This window comes from Molossus molossus, unplaced genomic scaffold, assembly GCF_014108415.1.
Source record: "Molossus molossus isolate mMolMol1 unplaced genomic scaffold, mMolMol1.p scaffold_m16_p_14, whole genome shotgun sequence".
Lineage (NCBI taxonomy): Eukaryota > Metazoa > Chordata > Mammalia > Chiroptera > Molossidae > Molossus > Molossus molossus.
In genome coordinates, this window is record NW_023425349.1 from 78,302,574 (window position 1) to 78,322,496 (window position 19,923).

At 44.1% G+C, this 19,923-nt stretch overlaps 1 protein-coding gene across 1 annotated transcript in view; it reads left to right on the forward strand.

Annotated features, from left to right (window-relative positions):
• Positions 1–800: 800 nt before the first annotated feature.
• TEK (TEK receptor tyrosine kinase) overlaps positions 801–19,923 on the forward strand; it is a 123,084-nt gene continuing 103,961 nt past the window's right edge. Inside the window, exon 1 of the mRNA XM_036260638.1 lies at positions 801–1,232. Coding sequence (XP_036116531.1) covers positions 1,181–1,232 — 52 coding nt within the window. The 5' untranslated portion in view covers positions 801–1,180. The remainder of the gene's footprint in view (positions 1,233–19,923) is intronic.

Sequence of the window (19,923 nt, forward strand, 5' to 3'; positions counted from 1 at the left end):
AAAGACAGAGCCGACGACTCTTTCTGCGTGCATGAGGGCAGGGTGAAGAACTCGGCTATCAGCTCTCTAGAGTCACAATGCGTGTTATGGAGAAATTGTTATCTGGATAAATCATGGGTCTCTGATCTCATTTTAGGGATGGTTACTCCAATGGCTATTTTCCCTTTGGCCTATGTACACTCTCTGCTCTTATGAATAATATTTATATCCCAATCTGATCACTTGTGTTTGGTTTTTACACAGATTATTCTTAAAATTTTGCATGTAACTTTTCTTCTGACACGCCATTGGCCAATAACCACAAAATTCCTCTCATTACTAAAATTCTTCTATGCCAAGTTCTTGAAGAAATTAGATCACCTTCAGATGAATTAGTAATAAAAGTTAAAGCGATAGCTAGTCGCATGGATATCTTTGGGCTCCTGCCCGAGGAATAAATCATCTGTGTGAAAGAAAACAGGCTGACACTTTTGGACTCTGGTCTCTTTGGCCACTCTGACATTGACCTCACCGGTAATTAGCCAGATTAACTGCCTTTTCGGGTTGTGTTCTCTCATCACGAAAACTTCTTTTCCAATGCAAACCACGTGGGCAAAAACGAGAAAACAAAAGCACAGGCTGCTCCCCACACCCAGAAGCCCCTTCTGTCCGGGATCCCGCGTGCACCCGGGAGAGCTGTGAGAAGGCCGAGGGCTGGTCCCCACTGCATACCACACATAGGTGGAGGACTTGTTATTCTGTTTCCCGCCTATGAGAGGATACCCCTATTGTTTCTGAAAATGCTGACCAGGACCCACACTTCCAACCAAAATCCCTCTACCCCTGCAATAGCAGCAAAAGCCACAGAAGCAACAGCCGTAGATAAGTGTTTTTGATGAATTGCAAGATGGAGAGGGTTTGCAGTGCCCCCAGCCCTGCTGATACCAAATGCCTTTAAGATACAGCCTTTCCCATCCTAATCTACAAAGGAAACAGGAAAAAGGAACTTAAAACTCCCTGTGCTCAGAGACAGAAATGAGACTGTTACAGCCCGCTTCTGTACTGTTCCTTCTTGCCTCTGACTTGTAAACAAGACCTGGTAGAACATGAGAATGGAAAGTCACAAACCTCTGGGTGTTTGAAAGGATCCTGGGGACCTCATGCACATCTGCGGACACTGGATGGAGAGATCTGGGGAAGCATGGACTTTTTAGCCGGCTTAGTCCTCTATGGAATCAGCTTGCTCCTTTCTGGTAAGATTTGGCTTTATTATTTTGTTAGTTAGTATTTTTTGTTTAACATAGTGATTCTGGGCTCTTTCACTATTTCTCAGCAATGGTTAACAAGAAGCAGCTGTGGCATAGGCACTGTTTCTCTATTTAATATGTAACACTCCATTTAATATATGGAAGGACCGGAATGCAAAGCCCTCGTGGCATGAACTGATTTTCCTAGAGTTTCTCTTTTGCATAATTGCCCCCTGTGTTGCCACGGATTCTAGGAGGATTGATAAGGTCACTTTATTTCAAGAGATTTGCTTGCTTGGTGCATTATTTTACTGTTCCTCACTAGGAGTTGTTTCCTTCATTTAAAACAGAAGAAACCTGGTTTTACGCACTTCGAAGAAAATCTTCAGCAATTGTTTAAACAATGACATTCATGCTGAAAATTATGGGGACCCACTAACAGCACTGAACATAGTCATTTTTACTTTATTTTTTAAAAAGGTATCTTTATTGCTGACAGTGTTACAGATGTCCTACATGCTTTTCTACAGATTTCATATCTGCATCCTATTTTATTCAAAGCAGTAAAATTAGTCAATATAGGCTTATTTTTTTGTTCTTAGAGTTGGTATCAGGGAGTTTAGGGCTATATAATTTTTGTTTTGTCTAAAATATTGGCCCAATGAATCGAAAGTTTAGGTAGTTACCCAGATCACAGGGCACGTGGGAGTATGGACACCTGTTGTGTTAATGAATGGTTGGCCTGAATGTTTTGAGATTTAGTGTGTGTTGTTCAGACTCTCTAAATAGTGGCGTGCCTCGGTGTTTCCCTCCTTCTGTGGACACGGGCTGAAAGTGATACCAAAACCTGAAGTGCAAATAAATCACAGCTATATTCGCCATCAATCTCCCCTCTCCAGCCTGAAAGCATTCTAATTATTGTAATGAAAATAGAATTGATACTGGAAATGAATGTGAGAAATTTACTGACTTAATGGTGCAGGTTATATTACATTAATGGAATTTGATGCAAATATACATAAGCATCTGTTATATTATTTTTATATTTTTCTGTATGTTTGAAATCTTAAATATTAAAAAAAATTAACCCAATAATATATCAGAATTGTGTATAAAGTCATTTGGTCATAGCTCTTTAGTTTGATTTCAACAACTAATTATATTGAGGATTTAATGTTTTTTAAACTAAGAACATATAATATAAATTGCTGAAGATGAAAGATTATCTGAGATGGTTTCAATACTTATGTAGGAATTATTTATATTAATATAGAAACAATGTTGATTTTTTTCCCTAAAAATATGCAACTTTATACCAAATAATTATCATAATTCCATTTTGGCTTGCTTTTTCTCTGTGAAACATATTTATCAGTGACATGAGCTCTAGAACTGATGCTACACCCAAAAAGTTATGTGGCCAAAAGAGTGGCCCCATGTCCAGACCTCAGTTCCGTGAGCACAGCACAGTAGGGAGAGGCCCCAGCAGAAGGTGTCACGCTCTTGTAGAAATGGAATGGAGACCCCAGCAAGGCTGGTTTCTGGGGAGGTGGGTTGTGTGGAATCCTAGCTTACATTCCCAGACCATGCCTCAATGCACACGAATGCCCGAGGCTTGGCAATTATAATAACAAGAATCCAGCATGATCATGTCTATAGGCATAGAAGCCCATTCTTTAGGGTAGACTACAGTAATGGAGCAAGGGGTTTATGGCTTAACTCTCTAGTCCAGTGGATTGTTTCCCCTTCCTTTTATTCTGAACAAATAGAACTGAAAAATGATCTTACATTTACCTCAGTGAAGGTACTCAGAGTGGCAGATGCTCACCCATAAGAGGGTTGGAGAAGGTGTGGAATTTTCAGAAGATTTCCCTCAAACCCACTTAGATTCTGATATATTTCCCTCCCATTTGAGAATCATGGCCAATTTCAGTTTACAAACAAGTTCAAATAAACATATGAGTTTTTCCTTACGCCCCCATCCTCAGCAAACCAGACTGCTTTCGCTAAGGAGCTGTGTACACAGAAAAACAAAAATAAATTACTCTTTCTGCTACATCATAGTGTGTTCTATGTGGTCAGCACGGATCCAATGGGAAGTCTGGTAGCATGCCTTCATAGCTCTTTTCCGTCTCATTCGACATTTTAAATAACAACCTGGATTCAGAGATAGTGGATATCTTGTCTGGCGTGGCAGAGGAAATTCAGTTACAGGCATACTGTGGAGATATTGTGGGCTCATTTCCAGACCACCACAATAATGCAAGTGTCGCGATAAAGCGAGTCATACTCTTTTTGCTGATGGAGGGTCTTGCCTTCAATTTGTAGAAGCACAACATCTGTGAAGCACAATGAAGCAAATTGCAATGAAATGAGGTATGACTGTGTAAGGCCAGGGAAGTGGTCCCAGATGGAACCACCTCGTTAGGGCTAGTCTTGTGCGGCTAATACCAAGTCTGAGTAATCAAGGGTGGAGGTCTGGAGCTGGGATCAGATACACACCTGGGAATTACTTTCAAAGGGAGGAGTGTTGCTTCCTTCACAAATGCTCCCTCCTAAGCATTGTCTTTGTTGGGAGGTCTTGGCATTTCCTTTTCAGCCCTACCCTGGGAGAGCTTCCTGCAAGAGCCTGGTTCTTCTAAGACATCTCTCCAGAAGGAAAAGACAATTCCAAGTCCATCTCAGACTATGCTGTGTCTTCTAGGCATTCAGATGGGTGGCTCCAAAGTTTTCTGACATTACTAATTTGTGTCCTGGGGCCCTACCGCTAAAAGGATGTGTGTGTGTGTGTGTGATTGTGTCATCGGCTTATTCTCTGTAGATGGCTTATTGGTTAAAGCACAGAATTAGGATTCAAATAGATTTTTCTAGGCTAGAAGGGTGAACCAAGCCACAAAAATACCATTTAAAAATAGATAAATGTCAAGTTATGCAGTTGGGTTTAATAAATAAATTATGAGTGTTCAATGTGAGACTTGTTTGTTAAAAGTCCCAGTGTCACTAAGTATCACCAACTTTTGGTGATCCGCAAAATTCATAGGAACAGCATGGTCCCTGCTTGCTGGAAAGGTGGCACATAAGCTGTCACAGTTTGCATTAGTATAAATATAAGGTCCAATGGAGAAATAGTCATCCCTTCACTCTGCTGCTCGGAGCATATCTATTAAACACTGAAGTCCCTGAGAAATTTGACAGTAAACATAGTAGGCAAGCAAGAAGGTAAGTGCTTTAGAAACCATGTCATTTAGCCAGGAAAAAGAGCTAAATAGCAGTGTTTATAAGAGTTTCCATATAGAAGACATCATAGATAGACATTGTGTTTTGCCAGATCTAGAATCCAGGGGTGGAGGGAGTTGTACAAAGACAGAGTTTGGCTTTACTGATGAAAACCTTCTAAAAATTCTATTAACATCCCTGCGTGGAGTGAGCTAGCAAACCAGAGAGTGTTCAGTTGCAGGTTGGGTGATCACCTGTCGGGAACGTGAGAAGAGGATGTAGAGTGTGGTGATTAGTACACTGCCGTTCACACTCTTTTCATTGTACTGTCTGTCTGCAGCTCCTCACTGACCACTTAGCAGGTGGAGGAGGATTCAGAAAAGCCACTAAGATCTTTACCCAATTAAACCAAACTGGGAGTGCGTCCTGAAAGTGAACCCAAATAGAGTCACTTTACACTGAATTTTATTTAACTCAACCTGCCTTTTGAGAAAAATTAAAAAGCACATGTGCTATGATGACTCTCCTTTGAAGCCACCACTCTGTGGGACTAAAGTAGAGCTAATCATGAATGCGGAGAAGGAGTTAAGAGTATGGATCGTAAAGTCACAGATCTGGGGTTAAGCCCAAATTGGGTGACCATGAGCAAGTTATTTGACTTCCATAAACCACAGTTTTCTCATTTTTTTGGATGAGAATATCTATTTCCCAGAATTGTTAGAGGCATCAAGTGTGATCATTCATGTAAAGCATTTAGCCAGTAAGAACTCAATAAATGAAGCAAGTGTCATCAAAGGAGAAGTGTTGCTGCAAAGTTAATGCCAGTTCAAGACTGATCTAATCTTTCCCAAGGTGTAGGGGAGTCACTTACTACTTATGGAAGCAGTTTCCTCCTAAAAGACCTCAACAATATCCAGTTCCTCAAATTTTGTGCTGGTCAGTGCCCAGTTGACAAGACTGAACACTTGGCCTACTATCCAGTGCTTTTTCTCATCTAACCATTCATCCTTTTCATGGCCCTTGTACCTCAAACAGGCCCATCTCCACAAGATATGCATTCTTTCCTCTTTGCTCTTGTTCTTGCTGTGCCATCCATTTGGAAATGATGCCCTCCATGCCCACGCTGCAAATACAATTCAACTCAACTTGCCTAGGCCAACTCTTCCTCATGGTGTTCTTTTCTTAATTCTGAGTTCCCTTACCACACAAGCTGTATCTTTAAGCTTTGGGCATATTGATTTAGCTGAATCACCTTCTAACATCTTTGACAACAGATAGTATTTCTTTTTTATTCTTCAGAGTGCATGTATTTGATGTTCAGTAATCTTTATTGAATGGAGTTTAATATGCCACAGCAGACCGAAAGAAAGATGAAATTTTGTAGAAAGGGTTTTAGCCACACTGAAATAATAATAAATCAATTTCATATACATTGTAAATGGTATTCACTCACATCTTAAAAGATTGCCTTATGTTAAATATCTGATGTAAATAAGGTCAGAAGAAAGTCCTCTTTTTCTTTTAGGTATGAAACATAAAGGATATACTTAGGAAAATGAATTTAATTTACCTAATGTTAGATATTGTACAGTTGTTTGATACTACCCAAAAGATATATATACATTTTATTCAATGGACATTATTGAGTTATTGCCTGCCTATCATTCATTCATTCATTCATTCACCTATTATTTCAGTTAATGAAGACATATTGAGGACTTATTTTGTGTCAAGTACGATACTGGATACCAGGAATGCAAAAAAGGATGAGTCTTTTCTCCCCCGTTATGAAACTCACATTTTAATAGAAAAGATGAATATAGGTAGATTAATTATATAACATTGTGATCAATGATATAATAGGGATATATACAAAATCTAGCTTTTTAGAAGCTACACAAATTTTTTTTTTTTTTTTTATCCTCACCCGAGGATATTTTTCCACTTTTTGTACAGATAGAGTGGGAGGGAGAGAGAGGAAGGGAGAGAGAGTGAGAAACATCGACGTGAAGGGACACATCGAGTGGCTGCCACCCGCACGACCAACCAGGGCCGGGGACAAACTGCAACCGAAGTACGTGCCCGTAGCGGGAACCGAACCCGGATCTCTCTGGACCGCAGGCTGACGCTCTAACCGCTGAGCCAAACTGGCCAGGTCTAGAAGCTACACAAATTTTTATTGGCTCCAATAAAAAATAAAACTTTAAAATCTAAATTAAACATAAATGTTTAATTAAATGTCTAAAAACACAAAGCCATCTTCATTAATTGCTAATTTGAGTATGAATTACATTAATTTTTCTCACTTTGCAAGAATTCCTAATAGTAGTGAATATTGCCAAAAATTATTGCCAATTGTAGTTATGAGTTACTCATAGACAAAAACTAAGATAAAAAAGAGAAGGAAGAAAGAACGTTCTATTTGAGGGAGCAGGGCGTATGAAACAGGGCAGGCCCCAGGAAGTTGAGTAAAGCTAGAATGTGGGGTGGAGGTGGAGGATGAAGGCCAGGTCACATTGGGAAGGACTTTGTAGGCCATTTTTAATGTAAGTAGTTTATACTTCATGCTGCACTTCTTGGAAGTTAGTACTGTGTTTCTTCTATTGTATCTGATTTATGTCTTGGGAAATTCACTCCGATGATAGTATGGAGGATGGAGTGACATGGCAGAGACTGTGGGCTTGGGCCAATTTGGCTTCCCAACACTTCAGGCAGGAAGGCCTGGATGAAGATGGGGTTGAAAGTGTTCAGGAGGAAAAACTGTAGGGGTTGGTGATTGCTTGCTTATGGGAGGTTGAGAGAATAAGCATTGCTTCAGGACTTAGTTTGGGTAATAGTGGTGCCATTCAATGTGGTAAAACACGGCAGAGGAACTGGATGGAGACGGCGGAGAGGGAGCAAGGGGTTATTTTTTACATACTTTGAGGTTCCGTGTAAAGGGAAACATTTAGCAAAATTTGGCTTTCTGGATCTGATGCTCAGAAGAAGGCGATTGGACAAGGGGTTGAGACAGAGAAATCTTTAGTTTATTATACGTGAAGCTCGGGCATGAATATATCTTAAGCTTTAAGTGAAAGGGGGAGAAGGAGGAGATAGGCAAGGGTTCTATGGAGAAGCAAATCCAATCAGATTCCTTTCCTGAGATTTGAAAGAATTGGTGTGATAGTTAAGGAAGGAGAGAGCTTTAAGAAGGGGCAGGAAGATGGAGGCAGCAGAGTGACAGGCTCAGCTCCTGGCATGGGGGGACCAGATGCGGGGGGTCTGCAGAGCGCCAGGTGCGCTGAGAGATCCCCACCGGCAGTGATGAGAGGCTCAGCTGGATCACTCCCAGCCTCCAGGAAAGGGAATGTCTAACCGGCCTCCCTTATTTCTGGAATTTAAAACTGATAACCCAATTCCCACTAGTCTGGCCAGACTATTTCCTTTCTTGTTGTTGTTGTTGTTGTTGTTTTTAATCCTTACCCAAGGATATGTTTTTATTGACTTTAGAGAGAGAGAGAGAAACATCAATGTGAGGGAGAAACATTGACAGGTTGCCTCTCATACGCACCCCAACCAGGGATCGAACCCGCCACCTAGGAATTGAATTCACAACATTTTTTTTTTTTGGTACAAAGGACAACAACCCACTGCTAGCCAGACTACTTTCTAACTCACATCACATGTACAGTGTTTTTAGATTGAGCCATGCCTGTGTTTTTGTACTTCCCACCTCCACTGCCTCCTTTTGTCCTTTAGGAGTCTGACTACCCTTCTCCCTGTGTTCCTCCCCAGAGGCTTCAGGGACAGGTGTGGGAACGTGCGTCTGCCAGATGGACAGAGTCCTGACCCTTTTCAGTGCATCTGCCTATTAGAGGGAGCGCATTCCCACTGCCTGGGGGTTCTGTGTCTAACTTGGGATGGGAGGAACAAAGCGAGGGAGAAATTGTGAAGATGAACCGAAGGAGCCGGCAGGCAGCCTGCTGAGGGCACGGTGTGTGATGGCTGTTTGCTCTCTGCTTGTCATAGACCCCTGCCCAGGGCCTGCCCAGGGAGGTGTGTGGTGGTCACACCCATCACAGTAGATCTGTCAGCTTTCCCGCTTTTGTTAGAGGGTGATATCATGCTTCCTGGGGGGAGCGCTGGAAGACAATGCTCGGCCACTTTCCTCCAGATACAATGGGTGGAGTCAGGAAGGCAGTATTGACATTGCTGGGGCTGGGGAGGCACCCACTGCTCAGAGCCCGTCAGATGGTGAACCAGCTGAGCCTTGGCACACAGGGCCTGGGCTGTGCAAGGCGTCGGGCTGCAGAGCCAAGGGGACTCCACCCTAGGGACAGCAGTGATTTAGACATATGGGAATCTAGGATGGGCTTCAAATTCCAATCCGGTGTCAAAACAACCATAGAACAATAATAGTACCAGTAATACAAAAATGACTACCATAGACGAATACCTCTACGTACCAAGTGTTTGATATTATTTTACTATCTCCCAACAACCTTGCACAATAGATATTATTACTCACTTTTAAAAAATATATGTTGAAACAAGGGTTCACAAAGGCTAAGTGACTTGCCCAAGGTTAAGCTGTAGTGGACAGCATTGTTCTAGACCGCCTAATATCTGTTTCCCAAGAGCTGCCATGATTCCCCTCCATGTGATTCTGATGGGACTGCAGTCACTGACACAGGGCGCGCCGTCCATCTGACCACAGCAGTTGGTTCAGATGGAGGATGCACAACCCACAGAGTCAGCTAGACTCTTCCTCTGGGAGTGTATGAGCAATGTGTTCTCTTTCTTCACTGAAGACACAGTTCCCCTGTAGCTACCAGCTTCCTTGGTGGGAAAGAATGAGGACAATAATGGAGAACAGAACCAAGACAGCACTCTGATACTTCCTGAGCACTGGGTTCCGTGGTTTTCGATCCGAGACCCAACCCTGTACCTTCCAGCTATGGGAGCCAGTCACCCTATTTGCTTGTGCTATTTTGCTTTGGTTTCCATCTCTTGAAAGTTAATAGTCCTGAGTGCGCCATGGTCTCAGTTGGAACTGGTGGAGACCAGAGTTAAACTGAGCATCACCTGAACCCAAATTCTGAACTCTTTCAAAAACTTCCCTGTGCTGTCTTCTGACCAGTATTTCAGGGGCTCCTTGAGCTGGTTCCTGGAAAGTGAGGCTGATGAAAGAACTGACTCATGCGATTTTGGGAAGTCTTGAAAGAGATATGACTTGAAAGTACTTAGCACAAGGTTGGTACATGATGAACACTCAGTAGAAATCAAATGCTCTTAATTATTTGCTTATAAACAGAGCAGGGGGCTCTTATATTGCCTTTTCCAGTCCTTTCAAAGCACAGACCCCTTCATGAGGGCTGGTGACTCTATATTCTATGCCAGGTGGAGCTCCCTGGCTTCCCTTGGTGAGACTCAGCATTGGTACCCTACGCTTGGCCTTCTCAGGACAAGGGAAGAAAAGCTCAGAGCTGTGTGTTTTGGGGATTTTGCTAAAAATCTGGAGCGTCAGGTGGGGAATTCCAGCTCACAACATAGTGCTCCCTACTTTTCTTCTGCCAGCCCCCCATTTCCTCTTTCCTCTGGTCCTGAATGATCCAAAGCTCTGGGATGGGTCGTCTCCTTTAGGACAAGCCTAATTCTTGGTTCTTGACAATTTACTATACAGTTGTCATTTCCAGTTGGAATGTGCCTCACTTCTGACCGAGCTCATTATTGGATTTTTGAGCCCATCTTGGAGTGAGTGAATGAATGTGTGTGTGTGTGACACTAGCTCTGCCCCCATTTCACCATCATCTTTCCTCTAATTCCTTCTCCTCTTACTCTCAATTCCTCTTGTGTCCAGCACCTCTTGAATCTATAACGCACTTGCTAATCTTCTGGGGTTGGTTGAAACACCCACTGTGTGCTGTTCGCTGCTGCGCTCTGGGTCAAGGAGCAGAGCGGAGGTGGTAGCTGGCTGCGGTAAGCAACTTTCCCGGAGCCCGTGTCTGATTCTCAGTCCCTCGTGCTACGTTGGAGGTGTGCTTCGGTCCCAGCGGGCTCTCTGCCGTTCCTGAGCACACGTTGAGGCCGCCTTGCCTTTGCGTCTGCTGTTTCTTCTGCCGGGAATGCCCTCGTCACAGTCCCTTCTTCACCGTCTGACGTATTCATGCTTTGAGGTTTATCTGGGCAGTTATTTCTTCCAAGACGTTCCCTTAACCTCCTTACCTGGGTCAGGGTCCTGCCTCAGCCCGGATCACACCGAAAATGTGGCCTGGGGCGAAGGCACACGTGCAGGTGGATTGTTTGGGAAGTGAGGCCAGGGAGCAGGAGGGAGGGCTCGGGAATAGAACTACACTAGGATGTGTTATCACATTGCTCACTGTTACAGATGCCTGGTATGCCAGACCTTCTGAGGACCTTGTGAGATGAGACTCAGAACTGTTCACCTGCAAAGGAAGAAGGCGCCCATCCATTGCTATACTGCCCCTTTACTCAGGAGTTCAGTAGATGTAAGAAGCTAGTGAGTTACAGCTGGTGTCCTGTGCCATTGTGCCGGAGAAAGTCCCAGGGGAGGAAGTGAGACATGCTTGCTGGGGCCCTGGGTGAGCCACTTAGGTTACACCTGCTCACAGCTGGTGGAGGCGTGCACAGAAGTGGCCCCTGCAGCGGCAGCTGGCGCGACAGCTGGGATGGCAGGATTTGCCTTGGTGCCCGAGATGTTGGATATAGACACCCGTGTGCTCATCTCTGCCCTAGTACTTAGAAAATTAAATGACAATTTACAGTTTACTTGTGGGTTTTACCCCCTAGGCTGTCAGCTGTGTTTGGCATTTCAGTGCTCAGCACCAGACAGAGTATGCTGGCGCCAGAGAAGTGCTTTTCATAAATGGTTTTGCTCTGGGTTCACTGTTCTGGAGGAGTGCTTCCCACCGCGCCTCCCACAGTGCTTCCCCCCACAGTGCTTCCCCCCACAGTGCTCCCCACAACGCCTCCCACCGCGCCTCCCACAGCGCCACGCAGACTGTGCGGGCCTGAAGGATGATGTTATGCGGCACTTGGGAGAATATTTTACATTATGATATTTATTAGTATATAGACATAGATATATGTGTATCTGTATCATACCAATCATACTTTTATTGTTATTGTGGCTTAACACAAGGCTAAGGAAAAAACGATGAGTTAAAGAGAATGTTTAATAGAATAATTGTACAGGTAGCATGTACCTCAGCAAGAAACATGAAAATGATGCATAAATTAATGTAATTTGGTAGATACTGTTGTAACTAAATGAGTTAGTCCGTCCTTTTAAGATCTGTGTCTGTGTCCAAAAAACAAAACAAGAAAAGTAATCGGGCATGCGATTAATACAATCCTATGACAGGGACACAGGGCAGAGCGCCTCCCGGTGGTCACCCTGTCTCAGATGACTGTCTTGGACTATAATCTTGCTTTTCCCAGGAAATGTGCGAAGTGGACATTTGGTAATAAATTACAGACGAGACCTAGTTTATCCCTTGGGCATAGTAGTCCCTGGAAAAGGCCCAGCAGTTAGCCAGCAAACCCATGAGCAATGCCCACCAGTGGAGGAATGGGTAGGTCAGTTATAGTCATTCATTCAAGCCAACATCTGAGCCCCTCTGTGCACTGGGAATCTGCTGGGGCTACAAAGATGATAAAGGGAGGCCCCTGCCCCCAGCGGCCCGCAGGCTGGCGGGCGAGCAGCTCTGCTCTGACTGAGGCTCACAACGGCCTCTGAAGACGGACGTCGGCGTGAGTAATCCTGGAAGAGGACAGGGTCCATCAGGAGGGTGACACTGGAGAAGGATGAGGAGGGTCGTGCTGTGTGGGAAATCAGGAGTGAATATGAGGAGTGGCCGCATTCTAGGCAGAGGGAAGCATGGAAAATGGGGAACGCGGAGTCCAAGGAGAGTCCGCAGAGGCTGTGTGGCAGCCCTCCAGGCCACACTGACAGAGGTGGCAGGGACAGAGCTGGGAAATGGCTGGGAAGAACGGGCTGAGGGGGCAGGGACAGAGACACTTCCAGAGGACATTAGGGTATAGGATGAACATGTGAGGGAATGGACTTGCCCAAGGGGTCGTTCTGGGAACACCTATACCCAGGGGTAGAAGAGGAACTGAAGGCATTCAATGAGACAAACCAAAGGAGGAGGGAGTTTCAACCACATCAAAAATAAGGGAGGCAGGAGCAGGGCAAGGAGAGGGATTAGATCAGTTGGCAATTCGGTGCTGTTGCAAAGCATTTTAGTGGATGGGCAGGGCTGGGTTGAAGAGTAAGTGGGAGGTGAGGCCATGGAGTAGCTGAGCAGAGATTCCCTCCTGAGACATGCCCCAGGTCCTGGAGGTTCCCGTATCCATGTGCTTTTCTGTAAACTTGATTCCACGTGATCTGGGAGGAGAGGGGTGAGGTCCTCTGTGCCATCGCTGAGTCACGCAGTAAGAGGATGCACAAAGTTTGAAGGAAGTTGGGAAAGATTTTTCCCTAGCAGACATAGTGCCTTCCCCTGGATGTGGTCCCACAGTTACCTGAATTAGAGAATTATTACAGTTTTACAAATACATGGTGACGGGAGTAGATGTTTTCGCACGGGGCCACACCTGTTACCTAGAATGACAGAATATTAGAACTGTCCGGGACCTAAGAGATCATCTCGTGCAGTGTCTCTTAGGCACCTTCACAGAATACTAACTCCAGGACAGGCGTAGAATCTTTTTTCTCGGACATCACGTGGAGCTAACGCGCCGTCCCTTAAGAAACGCCGCTGTGACTCGACCTGCCTGCTTGAGCGTTGACACTCCAGTCCACTCAGCCCACGCTGGCTCGCTTCACTGGAGGCCAAGTTTCTGCACTTTAACAGGAGTGTGGCCGGCAATGCAAATTAGAGATCAACCCACGTACTGTCTGGTCAAATGGGGTGAGCTTGCGTTCCAGCTTCATCATTGTCCTGGGTAGCTATTGGTCTGTAACAAACTGCTCCCCAAACTCAACAGCTAAACCAGGGTGATCACGTATGTGCCTCTAGGGAATTGGAGGTTTTGCTGAGCTATGCTGAGCACCGCAGGTGGTATTGCTTCTGGTTGCTGCCAGTGGGTGGGTTCTGGGGACTCTGCTCGCCTGCACCTCATCCTTCCCCGGATGGGCAGATTACCCACAGTGCATGGTTCCCATGGTGAGGTGAGAAACACAAGAGGGCTAATTAGAAACAGACTAACGAGTGAGGCCCTGAAGGCCCGGGCTCAGGAAGGCATAGTGTCACTGTCAGTCATGTGCCGTGCCCCGGGGGAAGGGCTGGGAGGTACACTCTGCCCATGATGAGGCCAAAGCAAGAGGGGATGCAGGGGGTTGACGACGTGGGCCAGCAGCTCCATGCACTGCTAGCTTTGTGCTGTGGTGCCCGCTGTGTGGCTTCACCTGTAAAATAAGCACCATAACAGCACCTCTTGCATTTTGGGGGGATTAAATGGGTTAGTTCATGTGAATAATTTAGAACAATGCTTGAATTTAGAAAGCACTGGGTGAGTGTTAATATTGTTACTCATGCTATCTCCCAGCCGTCACTGCCCATGTAGGATGGAGGGTGTTTGGGGTCTTTGTGGCTACGGGAGGGTCGGGGTGGCTTGGCAGATTGGCCCAGCATCAGCCATTCTCCACCAGCAAAAGGGCTCAAAGGAGTAACCTCTAAAGAGCCCCCAAATCTCTCACTTATCATTCCTTTCTTCCCGTGTAATGCACAACGGCTGCAGAGGTACGGGCCCGGCAGCGCGGCCTGGCTTTGTGCGGCCTGGCCTCGCAGCCTCTCCCTGAGCATCTCCCACCAGCGTCAGCGCGCTTTTCACACACACCTCTGCCAAGACCGCGGAGCCGAGCCAGGAGCCCGACAGCTGCAGGCGCTCAGCCACGTTTGGAGGCCTGCAGTAATCTCCTCGCAGCCCAGCTGCCCAGCTGAACACAGCCTGACCACTGAGTGACTGAGAGTACATGAGCCATCAGCAAAGTGTGATTCCAACATGAGTAACATGTGAATTCTGCCAGCTGCTTCTGGAGTCAAACAAAAAGCAGCGTTGTTGCCAGCCAGGGGGAGAAATCACCATTAATTGCATCATTGTCTTCCAACAAAGCTGGGAAGAGCCAGTGACTCAGGCGAGGTTGGTTAGGGGCCCTCTTTTTCTTTTCTAGAGATCGCTTTCTAATGCAACTCATGTCTTATAACCCCTACCAAGCCCACCTTGGCACCTTAACCAGGCGGTTATGATCACAGGCTCCGAGGGCAGATGAATCCGGGCTGGTGCCCACTCAGCAATATGATAGATGTGTGACCTTGGACAAATCATTCCACCTCCCTACAGAGCTGTGGTGATTGCGTGATATAAGCAGACCACATGCCTAGCAGAGTGCAGGTTCATAAAAGATGCTCCGTAAATATTAGCTATCACTGTTATTTCTTATATCTCCCTATTCCACTAGAGTCATTGCTCCTGAGCACCCTGTCTCCAAGAATCTGTTTATATATTATTTTCTTCTATCCCATCCCATTTCGACATATCTCATTCCTTCTCAGCCATTTCTATAAATATTTTTCAAGCTCCTACTTAGTGCCTGGCACTAGGTCAGATGATAAAAGATGAATAGAAGCCTGGACCGGGTGGCTCAGTTAGTGGAGTGTCACCCTGTGCACCAAAAAGTTGTAGGTTTGATTCTCACTCAGGGCACATACCCAGCTTACTCTCTCTCTCTCTCTCCCTCTCTCTTTCTCTCTCCCTCTCTCCTTCTGCCCCTCCCACCCCGCCCCACAACCCTCTCTCTAAAAAGTAATTTAAAAAACAAACACATCCTTGGGTGAGCATTAAAAGAAGATGAATAACATAAAGTCATTGCTCCTAAGTATTGCTGTCAGGGTGTGAGTGCAGACAGACATCCAGTCAATTCTTGTTTTTCATAGTGGTTAGGTTCTATAAACCACCAACACAGGGTTAGTCTCCTGCCAGCTGCAACATTTTTGTCAGTCGATCAAATACATAACCCAGCTTTGTGTGTGTTTCTGTTTAAAGACAAATAATGAAATGTGTACGGCTGATTCACGAACACAAACTCGTGGTCACCAGCACCGTCGCTGCTGCCTGAACAAAGCTTGTCCAACCCACGGGTTTCTCATAAGCCACATCATGGCATCATGTGCCCGGGGATGTCACACAGCACTTTGGCACTCTGCTTGGAGACCATTTTAAATGGTAAAATTGCCAACGAAAGGAACAAGGCGAAGTGGCGCTCACTGTACCGGAAAAGAACACTGGCTACAGGTTGAGAGCCGAGGAGCCGGTGCCCAGTTCCCCTCTGAGACTCGAGCTTCCCCTGCTCGGCCCGTGATCCGATGGCCAGCGACCGGGAAGTCACCCTGAGTATCAGTTTTGAGGTTGTGAATAAATTGCAGGCAAATTCTCAGTCATGGAACCAACAAATATTGAGGATAGACTGTTTATACAAATAACTACACAACTCAGACTGCAATAATGTCCCCAAGGACGTCAGGGCAGGCCCAGCGGAGAGGGAATTGGACTCAGTCGGGGAGATCAGGTTCCCACACCGGAGTCAGACTCGCAGGGGGCATTCCCGACAGACAGACAGACATGGACGCGGAGGGACGGAAGCGCCACCACAGCCAGATGAGCCAGATGGGGACTGGCAGGCTGAGGGATTTCTGTCGTGGGCACTGGACTGTGTTGTGAGGCTGTGACTTGATGCCCTCAGAAGACCTCTTTTCACCCACATCCATTCAAAAGCAAGACCCAGCACTCCGGGATGCCAGGCAAGCGTTAAAGGATCCCACTCCATAGTGTCAGCAAGTGACAAGGAGGCGTTAGTGGGTCAGGGAGAAGACAATTGTGTTGTACCGTGTGCAAAATAAACTCACGAGCAGACCTCCCTCCGTTCCCCTGGCTAAGTTCCTCTCCAGCTCGTCTCCTCATTTCTCCCCCTTTCTTTACTGCCTCTACTATTCCACTTGCACCCCTACTTGAGCAAACCATTCTGCAAAGCAAAAGCCGGCTCCTCATCTAAGCCCCTCTCCCCCGAAATCTTAGCAGGAGCCCTGGCCTGTTACTCATGCATGCCTTTCACGGGTTTTTACCCTCTATCCCCACTCCAAGGGGCTTATCCAATATTCACTCAGTGAAGTACTTTCATCCATATTTTGGCATAAGCAATAAAGACGTACAAGGTCCCAGAGGAGTTACCACTGACTATCGCTGCCCTGGTTATTCCTGACAGAATAAGTGTTTCCTCATCTCAGATGCGTGACCCGTGGTTTCTGCAGTCTTTACAGAGCCAACCCCAGGCCCTAAGCACACTAGATATGCAATAAATGAATAGATTTCTGCTAAAGTGGTGATTTGGGGGAAAGAGACATCTCTAATGTTTTCCTCCACAAAGCTGATACGTGATTTTAATTATTGTAGTTTTCTTACGTAGTTCACAGCATGGTTTCATCATTTCCATCACGTTCACATCTGTTCCAAATAATCCTTAGCAAAATCCCCAAAGACACCCGTTTTGAAACTTAACAATTAATTATGAATTTTGTCTCGAAGAAGAAGCAGGTGGAATAACTAAGAAAATTCTGGGAATAAAAGAGTGATGTCTTGGGGCCAGCTCTGCTAGATCTTAAGACAGTGCAATGACGTAATCCAGGGGGTACAGCCCAAGAGAAGACATACAGATGAACAGACTTGAAAGGCCAGAACTAGACCTGAGTTTGTATAAAATTTTAATATCCCATAAAGGATACAAATCAGTGGGGAAAGGAATAATAGTTCTAGGAAAAAATAATCTTGTTTGGAAAAAGGGAATTGTTTAAAAAGTCCATCTGGAGGTGGGGGGGATGGGGAGGGGGTGTCAATGGGGGGAAAAGGAGAAACATCTGTAACAAAAATAAATTAATTAAAAATAAAAAGTCCATCTGTTACCTCATACCAAAATAAATTGCAAATGGATTAAAGAATAAATGTAAAAATTTAAGCCATCAAAAGAAGATGGAAGTGAATATTTATTGACTTTTCATATGGAGAAGGACTTTTAAAGTTTATAAACAATGGAAGAAACCACATAAATAAAGATCAATACATTTAGCTACATAAATATTTAAACTTAATCCAACAATAAGTGAAATTAAAAGGCAAAGAACAAAGGAAAAAAATACAGTACTTGCAACAAATATGGCATGGAAGAGATTAAAGTATTTTTGTAAAAGAAGCTCATTGAAATGGATGGAAAAAATAAAAACATCTATAGAAAGAGAGGAACAAATAATTCACAAAAGGAGGAAATACAAGTGGCTAGTAAGCGTGTGAAAAAGTTCACACTACATAAAAATCAAATCAAAATAAGGTACTATTTTTCTATATCATACCAGCAATGATTAAAAAAACAAGTGAGAATACTCAATAATATATGGCTGGAGTTGATGAAACGTTCACTCATACACTGTAATTTTTTAGATACAAATTTGGCAATGTAAGGTAAAATGTTAAGATTGTAAATGTTACGTTAAGATGAAGTAAAAATTCAGGATTTGAAATTGTATTTGGTTTAGTCTAGGAAAGAACTAAGTACTATGTTGGTTTCTGCCATTTTTCTCTATATATATCCTGGGGGATGGGGGATAAAGATATATATCAAATGTTAACAAGAGTAAAAATCTTCCTTTCTAACCATTTCTTACTTCTCACTGTCTTTGGATAGGCCTTATCTGGTGTTTAAAGAAGGATTTCATAACAAGGAGATATATTTTTAAACAATTTATATTCTGAATATCCTAAAAGACCATTAAATACAGTATTATTTTGTGGTGTTAGAGATACTTTTTGATAATTATTTTTATTCTTAAATTGTTATCACCTAAGAGGATGAAAATAAATATAAAAAGACCCACATTAATCAGGACTGCTGTATATTTTGGGTACTTAAAATGTTTTAGACTGTCAAGATATTAATTAATGCATTGTTATTACCAAAAATATGAGATTCCAGAGACAGTCTCTTCCCTGGATATTTTTATTGGAACATTCAGGTGGTCTACTGAAATAAGACCCAGAAAGACGTGAGAAATGGGGTATTCAGTTGATTTTTAAAGCTGGGGAACAAAAACTACTATACAAACTGGAACTCTGGGTAGTTATTTCAAATTGTGGCAGTTGTGTGCTTTAGCTTCCTGAAAACGTATATTTCTCTGATTACAAAATAATGTATGTTCATGTAGAAAAACTTGGGTATATAGAAGAAAACTCAGCCACTGGAGTTAAGTAGACATGCTTCTTGATGATATTTATATTCTCTCTCTCTCTCTCTCTCTCTCTATATATATATATATGTATTTTACTCTGAGATTTATTGCCCTCACACCTGAAGTTCTGTAGGTGCTTGGGAAATCAATCGACTGTGTGCAGTTATTTTCTTTAAGTTGGCATTTGAGCCTTGCTCTCTTTCAAACATTACAGTTTTGAAATTAGCCACACAGATTTCAGCAAACAGGTTTTCATTTCAAGCACACAGTGTAGAGCAAAACTTGGCTTTCTTTGAGTTCATTGATCTAAGAACTAAAGTCAATTTAACCTAGTTTTAACTCCTTTTAGGAGACAAAATTAGGAGTATAAAAACTTCTATTTGAAACCTAGGGCTCCGGCTAATTAGTCACAGTCTAAAATTCCGAGGCCAAGGATTCTGGACTTCAGTTTGTAGGACACATGATAACCTTGTTCTCCGGTTGTGACCTTAGACCAGCGATTTTCAACCTTTTGCATCTGATGAGAACATCAACTAATTACTAAAATTCTGTGGCTCACCAAAAAATATATATTTTTTTGCCAATCTGACAAAAAATAGGCGTAATTTTGATTCATTCACACTGGATGGCTAATTTTGTGTTGGCTGTTGTCATTTTTTTTACAATCTAAGGGAAAAGAGTTCAGTGTCCCTGACAAAATAATCGGCTATTTTGCATATTTTAGAATTTCTTGGGGCACACTGTTTGAAAATCGCTGCCTTAGACTATAAATGTATATCACCCTTTGATGGAGTCCCATTTCCTCATTAGATGAATGGCAAATCAAAACTTCATGGCCCCTCCTAGAAGTCCAGTCCATCTGAAGATTTGACAGGTTCAGAGAATGACAGCTTTAGCAGCCCAGCCCTGAGGGCCAGGCCTAGGGGCGCCCTTCTGCGTTTTAGAAACACGTGCTGGCCCTGGCTGGTTTGGTTCAGCGGTTAGAGCGTCGGCCTGCGGTCCTGAGAGACCCGGGTTCGGTTCCCGCTAAGGGCACGTACCTCAGTTGCAGTTTGTCCCTGGCCCTGGTCGGTTGTGCGGGTGGCAGCCACTCGATGTTCCTTTCACGTCAATGTTTCTCTCTCTCTCTCTCTGTTCCTCTCTCTCCCTCCCACTCTACCTGAACAAAAAATGGAAAAATGTCCTCGGGTGAGGATAAAAAAAAA